Source organism: Muntiacus reevesi, chromosome 5 (genome assembly GCF_963930625.1).
Source record: "Muntiacus reevesi chromosome 5, mMunRee1.1, whole genome shotgun sequence".
NCBI lineage: Eukaryota > Metazoa > Chordata > Mammalia > Artiodactyla > Cervidae > Muntiacus > Muntiacus reevesi.
Genome location: NC_089253.1, coordinates 105253278 through 105267424, shown reverse-complemented (window position 1 = coordinate 105267424; position 14147 = coordinate 105253278). Strand labels below are relative to the sequence as shown.

At 36.6% G+C, this 14147-nt stretch overlaps 1 protein-coding gene across 4 annotated transcripts in view; it reads right to left on the bottom strand.

Annotated features, from left to right (window-relative positions):
* RASAL2 (RAS protein activator like 2) overlaps nt 1-14147 on the bottom strand; it is a 383638-nt gene that overhangs the window by 160988 nt on the left and 208503 nt on the right. For all 4 annotated transcript variants that reach the window (XM_065936113.1, XM_065936114.1, XM_065936111.1 and 1 more), the window contains exon 3: nt 13862-13988. In XM_065936113.1, coding sequence (XP_065792185.1) covers nt 13862-13988 — 127 coding nt within the window. The remainder of the gene's footprint in view (nt 1-13861; nt 13989-14147) is intronic.

The window sequence follows — 14147 nt, the reverse complement described above, 5'->3', positions numbered from 1 at the left end:
CTGTGTGTATTCACCAGTGCCAAATCAGACTTTGTGTGTGTGGAAAATAAAACAGAGTAAAATTTATAAATTAAATACTTATAATAATAAAGTGGCAGGAAGCTGATAAAAAGCATTTATCTATGTTGCTTATCACCTCAGGTCTAAGAGGATGCTACAACTAGCATTGAACAAATATGAAAACTTGCTTTAGTTATTGTCTGATTATTTATTTGCTTAGATTTCTACGTCCTTACTATTAATTCAATCCCAAATTCACTTCCTGTTGTTTCAGTTAACTCTGATATACCAGTGTGGTCTTCTTGGAGAAGTCCTCACAGCAGTCTTCTGGCTGCTCCAGTCTACACGGGGTGTCATTATTCTGAGGCTGTGTACCTGGGTTCCCCGTGCAGGGTTCTCCCGAGGGCTTCCTGTGTCTCTCCCCTGTGTTGGATCTCCTATCCCATATCCCACATCCTGCTCATTCTTGGTGAAGAATTTATCCCATTTAGCTTCAGAAGAAATGGTATGTAGGAGGTAGTTTTTTTAACCTTGCATGTCTGAAAATGTCTTTATTCTCATGTGCTATTAGTGGCTTAGAGCTATATTATATAGACTTCTGTATTGAAATAATCTTCCTTCAGAAGTCTGAAGGCATTCCTCATTATTTTCTAACTTCTGATATTGCTGAGAGAAGTCAGAAGCCATTCTGATTACTGGTCCTTAGTTTGTAATGTTTTCTCTTTCTTTGGCAATTTGCAAAATGGCCTCTTTGTCATCAGAGACAAATTGAAATTTCCTGAAAATGTGCTTCGTCATAGGAACTTAGTAATTCCTTTTAATCTGGAACCTCATATCCTTCAGCTGTGGGGAATTTTCTTAAAATATTTTGTTAGTGATTCCCTCCCCTTTGTGTTACTTATTTTGGAACTCATTGTTTTGACTTCCTAACCTGATGCTCTAATTATTTTATCTTTTTTTTCCCTTTATTTTCTGGGCTATTTCCTCATTTTTACCTTCTAACCCTTTATTATTGAGTCTTATTTCTGTTGTAACTTTTTAATACACAGTAGAAAACAGTATTTTGGCTTTGTATTTAACATTCAGTTCTTGTCTCATGTATGTCATATTTTCTCTTTCTGAAAATAATCACAACTTTTTTAGAATTTTCTATTCCCTGCATATCTCTGTGCTTCCAAATTTCTTTAATTTAAAAAAAAATTTGTTTTGGATTTTTTCTTCCATGCTAGAGGCCTTCCCCCAAAGACAACTAGCCTTGGGAATGTCAGTGTTCTCTGGTCTTTCCTCTTGGGCTGGTAAATCCTCCAATGACACTGATCTCTTCCCTGGAGGGTAAAGGCAAAGTGGGGGAGACAGGTAGAGAAGTATGATCATTCAGTTTGCAGGTGTTCGTTTTATTCCCTTGTATTTGGTAAAGTACCCTGTGCTCTCCATTTTGCCAGGTATGCCCCAGTCCAGAGACCCTTGAGTTTTCTACCCCAGAGAACTGACCCGCAACCTTACAATTAGGGTAGAGATGGGGGTGGGAAGAGCAACTGTCTAGTGGTCTTGGGAAGAGGAGAAGACCGAGGGATCTACTACTATACATTCCTGAGGCCATCGATTCCTGGGCTATTTGAAGATTTTGTGGTAAAAATCAGATTGGTTCTTGGCTTTCTTTGTTGCTAGATTAAGAACTGGCTTTCTCAGGTCAGGTAGGTCATTTACCACTCCATTTGCTTTCCAGCATTTGATTTATTATTATGTATTATTGGTTTTTGTGGCTGTTTTCTTCTTTGCCATTTTCCTTATTCTTGAAGGGCTATGTCTTTAAAAGAATATTCCGTTACTGTAGCTGTAGTGAGGTTTCTGAAAGGAACACAAGTACACACTTATGTTCAATCCACCATTTTTCTCCCCAGAAGTCTAGGCTGAATCAAAAACCATTCCTGATTTTTACACCACTCGTTACCATTCCCACACAATTCTCCAGTCACTAGAGTGGTTTACTAAGGTTAATATAGCCTCAGAACAAGTTGAGAGTGGCCCCTCACCTGGGCATCCCATTTTAGAGGGCTCTAAGTCAAAAAATGTGAAGAGCTGATACATTTGAAAAGACCCTGATGCTGGGAAAGATTGAGGGCAGGAGGAGAAGGGGAAACAGAGGATGAGATGGTTGGATGGCATCACCGACTCAATGCACATGGGTTTGGGTGGACTTGGGGAGTTGGTGATGGACAGGGAGGCCTGGCGTGCTGCGGTTCATGGGGTCACAAAGAGTCGGACATGACTGAGTGACTGAACTGACTGAATGAAGTAAAAAAAAAAAGTTTATTAGATTAACTTAAATATTAACACATATGATACAGCTTTCTAAACTCAGCAAGTAGCTCATCCACAGTTAAACACTGACTTCCTTCATTTCTCCTTCCCCAGTTCTTCTGGACCTAGAGCAACCCTTACAATAGCCTGTACAAATGACTTAACTGAGTCAGAAAGGAATCCTTTACTTAAGACACCTTACTGCCATCTGTTGGATATTTTATGAAATAAGGGCAAATCAATGACAATTAAATGACACACACCCCTACTTGTAGGGGTACACGTAAATTGCACAGCCAGATGTGCAGCACTGCCTTTGAATCACCTTTCACAAAACTAAACTAATCTCTACTATTCCAGGATGAGGGTGAGGAGGAAGATAAAAGAGCAAATCAGGACTCTAAACATTCCTTTATAACTTAGAAGAACTGTGGTGTGACATCTTGACTTAAAACCCATTTCTTCATTTAAAAAGTGATTTAGCTGTTCATCTAAACTTAGATGATAAGAGTGAAATAAAAAATGACTTTAGTACCAGCAGGCCTGCAGCCACTGAATGAGGCAGAGCCTGGCAGCCTTCTGGGCCAGGGGCCAGCCCTATCAGCCCAGCTACCATAGTTCCATCACAACAGACAGGCCCACAGAGCCCATGCAGGGGCCTCTGGTGACCAGAGAGAGTGCACTGCTAGGCCTCATACACTGTCTCCTGTACAAGGTCACTTATCCAAAATCAGGACATGTAACTGACCTACTTAATACAGGGGAAGAGAATTAGGCAAAATAAGGAGACAGAAGAATACGTTCCAAACAAAGGAATAAGACAAAATTCCAAAAGAAGAACTAAGCAAGGAAGACACAAGCAATCTACCCAATAGAGAATTCAAGGCAAGGACCTCATATAAACATGCTCAATGAACTTGGGATAAGACTGGATGAACAGGGTGAAAAGTTTAAGAGTCAGAAAGTACAAAGAAGAACCAAACAGAGTTGAAGACTACAATAACTGAAATAAAAAACATATTAGAAGGAATCAAAAGTAGATTAGACAGTATGGAGGAACAACTCAGAGAAGTGAAAGACAGAGTAGTGGAAGTCACTCAAGCCGAACAGAAAAAAAGACAAAAGAATTAAAAAAAAAAAAAAAAAAGGGTAGTTTTGAAAATACCTCTGAAACAACGTCAAGTGTAGTAACATTCACATTATACCAAAAGGAGAAGAAACACAGGAAGGAGGGCAGAGAACTTATTTGAGGAAATAATAACTGAAAGTTTCCCTAATCTGGGAATATCTATAATAAGTAGTTAAGGGATAGACAAAACAAAAGATGCAAAATGTGATGTCACAACATTAAACATGGTAGGGAGTGTTAAATGTAGGGTGGTTAAAACGTGTTCAAAGTTAAGAGAGCATCAGTGTACAATGATCGCATGCAAACAGGTTGTTACACATGAACTGCATGGTAAGGACAAGCTGAAAATACACAGCAGATACGCTCCACAATGAGGGCAAGGAATCCAAACATGACACTAAGCCCTATGAAAAGAAAGCCAGGGTAGCAATACTTCATTCAGAAGAACTACACCTTAAAACAAAGACAGGAGACAACAAGACATTACATAATGATAATGGGATCGATCCAACAAGAAGAGTTAACAATGAAAATACCTACGCATCCCACACAGGAGTACCTAAATCCATAAAGCAAACATTAAAGGAAAAAATTGTCAGTAAGACAATAACAGAAGGGGGCTTTAATACACCACTTACCTCCGTGAACAAATCATCTAGACAATCAATAAAGAAACGTTGGCCTTATATAGCACATTAACCTATCTGAATGTAAAAGAAATATACAAAGAACAGTCACTCCCAAAGCAGGAGAATACACATCCCTTTCAAGTGTACATGAAACATTCTTTGGGATAGATCACACCTTAGGTCACAAAACAAATATTAGTATATTTAAGAAGACTGAAATCATGTTTTCTGAACACAGCAGTATGAGACTAGAAATCAACTACAAGAAAAAAATTGCAAAAACTATAAACATATGGAGGTTAAACAAAATGTTACTAAACAACCAATGGATCATTGAAGAAATCAAAGGGAGAATAAAAAAAAAAATACCTGGAGACAAATGAAAATGAAAACACAATGATCCAAAACCTATGGGATACAGTAGAAGCAATTCTAAGAGGGAAGTTTACAGTGATACAAACCTACCTTAAGAAACAAGAAAAATCCCAAATAAACAATCTAGCCTTAGACATAAGAGAACTAGAAAAATAAAGAACAAGCAAAATTCAAAGATAGAAGAAAGACATCATAAAGATTAGAACAGAAATACAAGGAGACAAAAGAAAGAAAAGATCAGTGAAACTAAGAAGAGGTTCTTTGAAAAGATAAAAATTGATAAACACTTAGCTAGACTCATAAAGAATATGAATAAAAAGAGAAGGACCACATAGATAAAATCAGAAATAGAAGAGCTTATGATTGGCAGCATAGAAATACAAAAGACCATGAGATTACTATTAACAATTATAAGTCAATGAAATGGACAACCTGGAAGAAATGAACAAATTCCTGGAAATACACAATCCCCCAAAACTGAATCAGGAAGAAACAGAAAATATGAACAGACTGATTGCCAGGAAGGAAACTGAATCAGTAATTTAAAAAAAGCTCCCAACAAACAAATGTCCAGGGCCAGAGGGCTTCACAGGTGAATGTTATCAAATGTTTAAAGAGTTAATAACTTTCTTTAACTATTCCCAAAAACTGAAGAGAAAGGAATGCTTTTGAACTCATTCTATGAGGCCATCGTTGTGCTGATACCAAAATCAGACAGACATGACCCCCCCAAAAAAATTAAAAAAATAACAAAGTTTACAGAATAATATCATTGATGAATATAACATGCACAAAATCCTCAGCAAATATTAGCAAACTAAATTCAACAATACAATTAAAGGATTATATACCATGATGAAGTGGAATTTATCCCAGGGAAGCAAGGATAGTTCAATACCTGCATGTGATACACCACATTAACAAATTGAAAATAAAAATCATATGATCATCTCAACAGATGCAGAAAAAGCTTCCAACAAAATTCAACATCCATTTTGATAAAAACTCTCAACAAATTGAGTATAAAAGGAACATACCTCAACATAATAAAGAGCATATATGACAAATCCAGAGCCAACATCATATGAAACAGTGAAAAACTGAAAGAGTTTCCTCTAAGATCAGTAACAAGACAAGGATGCCCACTCTGGTCACTTTTATTCAACACAGTACTCTAAGTCCCAGTACAGAAGAAAAGGGAAAAAAAGAAATGAGAGGAATCCAAACTGGAAAGGAAGAAGTAAAACTGCCACTTTGTAGATGGCACGATACTATATATACAAAATCCTAAAGACGCCATCAAAAAAAAAAAAAAACTATCAAAACTAATAAATGAATTTCATAAAACTGCAGGCTACATAATTAACATAAGAAATCTGAAGAATTTCTATACACTAACAAAGAACTATCAGAAAGAGACATTAAGAAAACAATCCCATTTACAATTGTATCATAAAGAATAAAATACCTAGGAATTAATCCAACCAAGGATTAAAAGACTTGCAGTCATAAAACTATAAGATATTGCTGAGAGCAATTCAAGACAATGTGAACAAATGGAATTCTCACAGATGGAAAGAATTAGTATTTCCAAAATGATCATACTACCCAAAGCAATTTACAGATTCAGTGCAATCTCTATCAAAATACCAATAACATTTTTCACAGAAATAGAACAAAATATCCAAAAATTTGCAGGAAAACACAAAAAACCCTCAAATAGTCAAAACAATATTGAGAAGAAGAACAAAACCGGAGGTATCATATTCCCTGATTTCAAACAGTAGTACAAGCTACAGCAATCAAAATAGCACGGAACTGGCATAAAAACAGACACAGAAATCAATGTAAGACGAATAAACTCAAGCTTATATGGTCAATTAACCAAAGAAAAGGAGGCAAAAATACATAATAGGGAAAAGACAGCCTCTTCAATAAATGGTGTTGGGAAAACTGAATAGCCACATGTACAAAATTCAAACTGGACTACTTTCTCGCACCATATGCAAAAATAAACTAAAAATGGATTAAAAACCTAAATGTAAGGCCTAAGATCATAAAATTTCTAGAAGAAAACATGGGCAGTATGCTTTTTAACACTGCTCTTAGCAGTATTTCTTGGACTTGTCGCCTTAGGTGAAATAAGCAATAGCAAAAATAAAGAAATGGAACTCCATTAAACTAAAAAGCATTTATACAGCAAAGGCTATATAATCACATACAATTTTACACATACAAATTTAATATCCAATTTAAATACTGACTGCTACTGTACACAGATATTATTTATCAACATTTAAAATTTGATCTGAGAAACAGACCCAAAGATTTAGAGAACAAACTTCTGGTTACCAGGGGGAAAGGAAGCAGTAGATTGGGAGTCTGGGGTTGACACGGTCACACTGCTATATTTAAAATAGATAACTCACAAGGACCTACAGTATAGCATAGGGAACTCAACTCAATATTCTGTAATAAGCTAAATAGGAAAAGAATTTGAAAACGAAAAGATACATGTATAATGAACCACTTTGCTATACACATGACAATAACACAACATTGGTAATCAACTATGCTCCAATATAAAGTAAAAATTTTAAAAATTAATGTGAAAAAATTAAATTCTATTATTTGAAAAATGGAAGGATATGTTTCTTGCAATATTAAATCTTCATTACTCTTGTTTTCCCTTTTTTCAGTATTATCATTCCCATCCTATACCTAGAAGATTATAGCAATATTTAAAATACTTCATAAATTATCTAGATACTCCTAATAGTGAATGTCTTGGGAATAAAAAGATAGTCATCATTATTTTATACATAAAATCAGATCTCAGGCTAATTTAATAGAGTCAAAGCTAAGATCTGAATAATCAATATCCTCTATAATTTTGATTAAATGAGTTATCCTTTCCAATAATTTCACTAATGTCTTGGAGAATATATTCTGTTTTTTAATATTCATTTTCTTTAAAATTTCCTCAAATTTTTATCACATGGGTCAATAAACAGGAAAACATCAGTGCAAGGTTAGTTTTTCCTCAAGCTTTTTCCAAGATAGTTTCTGTCTTTTTTGGTGGTGTTATTTTAGATTTCTGTTCAACTTAATTTACACAAACATGAAAACTGTGCATTAGCTAACACTGACTCTCAAAGACTTTTGACATTTCTTCCTATGCTTGCTAACATGTATCAAGGGCATCCTATGTGAAACTGTAATTTTTAAGTACACATACCAGATATTTCTGGGTTTTGAGGACTCCATGATAATGAAACAAATTTAATGTCACAAGCACAGTTTTTTTTTTAAAAATCCAGAGATTTTGTAAGTAAGATCATGTGGTACTTTTAAGATTTTATCACAATGTAATAAAACAGAGGCATGAAGATCTCTGCATCTTTGAGTTACTAGATATTTGGCTTTAAATATGTTGGTTCAATGTCAATATCATTTTTGAGAACTGAGAAAAGGTGTAGTAATGAGTGTTAACACTTTCTAATCAAACCAGCTTTATGATCACGTTTCTGAAGTTACCTACAAGCAAGATTCTTGCTCATTTCAGGCTCTGACTTTGCTCTGCCCACTTGAGCATCAAAGCATTAACTTTACTGGAGTGTCAAAGAAATGCAACAACCAGACCAGACAAGGTGCTCAATTGATCTTTGTGCAATCCCCCAGCCAGGAAGCAGACAACACACAATAGTACACATTTTCTTCTATATATCTTCTATATATCTATATATCTATTTCTTCTATATATCTTCTATATATCTATGCATCACAAAAATGTTGCCTACAGTTCAGCTTTCACTTTCTCCCATTTTAATAATGTTCTTAAAAAGTATCCAATGGCTTTTTAAAAAGCTGAATTCATATAGGTTATATTTACATTGAAAATGAATATTAACCAAGTCATGTGGTCAACTTATATACCTCCCTGTACTGTTTTTATGCAAAGACTCTACCATCTGAAGAAGTGATTTCCTTTTGAAAATTCAGTAAATTGTGCTTTTGCATGCTTTGAAAAATCTTTTTTCTGATGAATAAATTAAAATTCGGATACTGTCACCAGGGTTTTTTTCTTGGTCTACTAAATTTGGAAATGGGTACTTTAGGCAAGTGGAAGTGAGAAATAGATTTCAGGGACTAGATCTAATAGACAGACTGCCTGATGAACTATGGATGGAGGTTCGTGACATTGTACAGGAGAGAGGGATCAAGACTATCCCCCCAAGAAAGAGAAATGCAAAAAGGCAAAATGGCTGCCTGAGGAGGCCTTACAAATAGCTGTGAAAGGAAGAGAAGCGAAAAGCAAAGGAGAAAAGGAAAGATATTCCCATTTGAATGCAGAGTTCCAAAGAATAGCAGGGAGGGATGAGATAAAGCCTTCCTCAGCAATCAATGCAAAGAAATAGAGGAAAACAAAAGAATGGGAAAGACTAGAAATCTCTTCAAGAAAATTAGAGATACCAAGGGAACATTTCATGCAAAGATGGGCTCTTTTAAAGGACAGAAATGGTAGGGAGCTAACAGAAGCAGAAGATATTAAGAGGTGGCAAGAATACATAGAAGAACTGTACAAAAAAAGATCTTCACCACCCAGATAATCACGATGGTGTGATCACTCACCTATAGCCAGACAACCTGGAACGTGAAGTCAAGTGGGCCTTAGGAAGCATCACTATGAACAAAGCTAGTAGAGGTGATGGAATTCCAGTTGAGCTATTTCAAATCCTGAAAGATGATGCTGTGAAAGTGCTGCACTCAATATGCCAGCAAATTTGGAAAACTCAGCAGTGGCCACGGGACTGGAAAAGATCAGTTTTCATTTCAATCCCAAAGAAAGGCAATGCCAAAGAATGCTCAAACTACTGCACAATTGCACTCATCTCACACGCTAGTAAAGTAATGCTCAAAATTCTCCAAGCCAGGCTTCAGCAATACGTGAACCATGAACTTCCAGATGTTCAAGTTGGTTTTAGAAAAGGCAGAGGAACCAGAAATCAAACTGCCAACATCCACTGAATTGTCGAAAAAGCAAGAGAGTTCCAGAAAAACATCTATTTCTGCTTTATTGATTATGCCAAAGCCTTTGACTGTGTGGATCACAATAAACTGTGGAAAATTCTTCAAGAGATGGGAATACCAGACCACCTGACCTGCCTCTTGAGAAACCTGTATGCAGGTCAGGAAGCAACAGTTAGAACTGGACATGGAACAACAGACTGGTTCCAAATAGGAGAAGAAGCACGTCAAGGCTGTATATTGTCACCCTGCTTATTTAACTTATATGCAGAGTACATCAATGAGAAATGCTAGGCTTGAGGAAGCACAAACTGGAATCAAGATTGCCGGGAGAAATATCAGTAACCTTAGATATGCAGATGTCACCACCCTTATGGCAGAAAGTGAAGAAGAACTAAAGAGCCTCTTGATGGTAGGGAAAGAGAAGAGTGAAAAAGTTGGCTTAAAGCTCAACATTTAGAAAACTAAGATCATGGCATCTGATCCCATCACTTCATGGCAGATAGATGGGGAAACAGTGGCTGAGTTTATTTTTCTGAGCTCCAAAATCACAGCAGATGGTGACTGCAGTCATGAAATTAAAAAACGCTTACTCCTTGGAAGGAAAGTTATGATCAACCTAGAGAGCATATTAAAAAGCAGAGACATCACTTTGTCAACAAAGGTCCATCTAAACAAGGCTATGGTTTTTCCAGGAGTCATGTATGGATGTGAGAGTTGGACTATAAAGAAAGCTGAGCATTGAAGACTTGATGCTTTTGAACTGTGGTGTTGCAGAAGACTCCTGAGAGTCCCTTGGACTGCAAGGAGATTCAACCAGTCCATCCTAAAGGAGATCAGTCCTGGGTGTTCATTGGAAGGACTGATGTTGAAGCTGAATCTCCAATAATTTGGCCACCTGACACAAAGAGCTGACTCATTTGATAAGACCCTAATGCTGGGAAAGATTGAGGGCAGGAGAAGGGGACGACAGAAGATGAGATGGTTGGATGGCATCACCGATTCAATGGACATGGGTTTGGGTGGACTCTGGGAGTTGGTGATGGACAGGGAGGCCTGGCGTACATGAGGTCGCAAAGAGTCGGACACGGCTGAGTGACTGAACTGAACTGAATTTAGGCAAGATGTTCACACACCTTAAGAAAATATCTCACTTTCAAGAGAAAAGAATTTGCTACATCAAAATATTGTGTCAAATGCCATGGTAAATATAAATTTTATGTGTCTGGGGTAAACTTCTGAATGCAAGATCCTGGGAACTAGTACATGAGAAGGACATTCTGTGCTTATCTATTCCCTACCTGCCTCCTCACACACACTTTCTTGTTCTGAGTTCTTGACATTTAATAGGTTCCTCAAAACTGTGCATTTGCTCATGCTAAGCAATGTGAGAGGTAAAAATATAGGCCTTCCCATCTTTTTTACATTCAAGTTTCTTCAGCAATTTTAAATCTCTAAAGTACAGTAAATTGGTAGCCACTAACGAAAGTTCTTCACAGATTCTTTACATTCATAGAGCTCTTTTCTGTTACAAATTCTCTGAGGTAGAATAAAAGGTGCATGTTTTTCATGAGTGGGTAATTCTCCATAGCTGACTGCCTCACACCTGAAATCAAAATGCATGCCATGGTTTCACATCCACAAAAACTGATCTGTCCTCCCTGGAGTTACTCTACTGGAGAGGAAGAAAGAGAGAGCTTGCAAAGGGAAAGAATCCTGCAAAAACAGAAGGGCTTCCCGACACACTTGACTTACTCACTTGCAGACAAAATTCTTGTATTTTCATTCTTCTTCTCTGGTCTGTCCTTTACTAATGTTTCCTCATCTTCCTAACCTCTGAATGTTCCAGAGCTTAGTCTTTACCTTTTCCTTTCTACCTAAATACCTTTCCCCGATGATATCATTCAACCTCATGGCTTCAAACACCATCTATGTGCTCAAAGCTTGTGATCTCTATCTCCGGTCTGCACTTCTCCTTAATTTCCAGACTCACATAGTTCTACTTGTGTATCTAATAAGATCCTCAAACTCAAGATGTCCAAACTGAGCTCCTAGTCAGTCCCACTCTCAAACTTGTTTCTCCCAGTCTTAAAAAATGACAACTTCATTCTTCTGGCTGCTCTAGCCAAAATTCTTCACTCTTCTGTTTCTCACTTCCCACATCCAACCCAATGAGCAAACTGGCTTGTTGGCTACATCTTCAAATATAATCTGGTCACTTCTCAGCCCTTCTGCTACTACCATTGATCCAAGTTCTTTCATCTCTTTTCTAGATTACTGCAGAAGCATACTAATTGGTTTCTAAACTTCCACCCTTGCTTCCCTAGTCTCAATATAGAAGTCTACGGCTTCCCCCTCCCAGAGTAAAAGCCAAAGCTCCCACAATTACCTATAAGACCTTTATGATCTGCTTGCCAAAGAGCTCAATGCTGTCATCTCCAACTACATCTCCAAGCCACACACAATATACCACAATAATAGCATATACTGTGAAGAGTCATCAGTAATCTATCTTCCTAAAAGAATTTTCTAAAGGCAGAGATCTTATCTTGTACCTCTTTTCATTCTAGGTACTGGCACAATATATATATATATATATATATGTGTGTGTGTGTGTGTGTGTGTGTAACACACATATATGTATATTTATATATAATAGAGAGAGAGAGAGAGAGAGAGAGAGAAAGATACAGCAATTAATTAAATATTTGACAGTGGGAAATTCTGCCTTAAGACAAATCACTGGGAAATAAAAATAGAACAACAGAATAATTATCTAATTCAACATTAGATTGGCATGTAAGGAAGAAAGGTTCTAAAAGAATCTTTTCCTCTCTAAAATTTACAAGTGATAACTCCCAGTGCTAAATTTAGGAAGTCCACTCCAAAAAAGACGATGGACGAACATGAACCAAATCTGTTTTCAAGAACAGAAGGTAGAAGACTAGCTCTGGACTACACATCTTAGTCACTTCATCTTAGTTTGTCTTTGGGACCTGTACCTGGAATGTTGGTGATAAATTTAACAATGTACTATATATTTCCTTCCTATAAAATCACAATAATCACTCAGACTATGACTGCACTTCCTCAAAATCAACTGATTTTTGTGGATCAAAGCATGAATAGTCAAGAGAATCCTGGAGAAGGTGACAAAGAGAGTCATCAACATAACATTACAAATAATGACAGCAGAGGAGTTGAAAGAAGGCAACTCTGAGCTAGTCCAGTTCACACAAAACTTATATGTGAAATGCAAACAAGCTATAAAATGGTCACACCCAGACAGGTTTGCAATATAACTTAAGCCCCACACCTAAACTGGTTCCAACACATATTAAAGAAGTACAATGGAAATAGGATCAGAGGAAAATTTGATTCTTCCAAGCATGACCCCTTGAAGAAGTGTTTGCTAATGTCTAGAAAAGCAACAAATGTCACAGGATAAAAAGGGAACTAAAGGATTCAAATTCTGACAAAGTTCCATTTAGAAAATGAAAAGATATGAAGAAAAAGGCAAAAACAAACAAACAAAAAAATCTTGATTTTAAAAAATACAACAAAATCACAGAATTATCACAATACTAACAAAAAAAGAGACAATAAATGATTGTTTCACCTACCTACAAAGCATCTATGACTAAATATCTAGGTGCACTAAACAAATACTACTGTTACAATGTAAAAACACCAAAACAATGCCTATGTTTCAAATTCTTTCATTATTTCATTTAATATTATTCATATTCCCTTAAAATTACCTGACTATTTTAATTATCTAAATATCCATTGGTAAGAATGCAAAGGCCAAAGAGATTCATTTGGTAAGAAACAGAGAAAGAACTGCTTTGATACTGACATTAATTCCTTTAATATGTAACAACTCAAGTGGGGTTTTTTTGATGTCTCCCTTGTGTCAGCCACTCTAAACACAAGCCTGAAAATAACTTATACAGGCCATATAAAATTGGCTCAGGTGAATTAGCCTAATCCGACCTTACACTATGCAAGACAACACCAGTAGTTTTGTGCACAGGACACAAGGCATTCAATACTAAGTTTTCAACCAAAACTGACTCCCTAGTGCCTCAACAGGACCATCTAACACTCTTTAAAAATTTAAAGCCAAGCAGTAAAACCAGAAACAACACATCAATCTACAAGCCTAGGATTTTTCCACAACCACACTAGTGCTCAGATAAATTTTATCTCGTAACAACAACTTTGCTATCGCTTGGTTATAAAGAATAAACCTTTCTAATGACCTCTGACTATATTTTAAAGTACTTACTTAACAGTAAATGCAGGATATTTTCTTCTATTGTAACACTCTCAATAACAAGTCCATAAATTACCAGATAAAAATGAGTAATTTCTTTCCTTTTACATAGCAGCTTACCCAGTTTAGCGGCGCCCTCTGGTGGGTATTCAGGAAACTGACCCTCGGAAGGAACACTCACAGTTCTCCGCAGGCATCGCCCTTTGGTGGAATCTGTCTGCTGCTCTTGTCCTCCCTCCACAGGCATCTAGTAAACCAAAAAAGAGATGAAGCTTAATTGTGACATGAGTACCTTCTGACCGAATAATATGTTCAGGTGATGAAGATAGGAGTGTGCAATCATCAGAGCAAAACAGAAGAAATGGAGAAATAAAAGTCTACACAATGGTTAAAGTCCTACTAACCC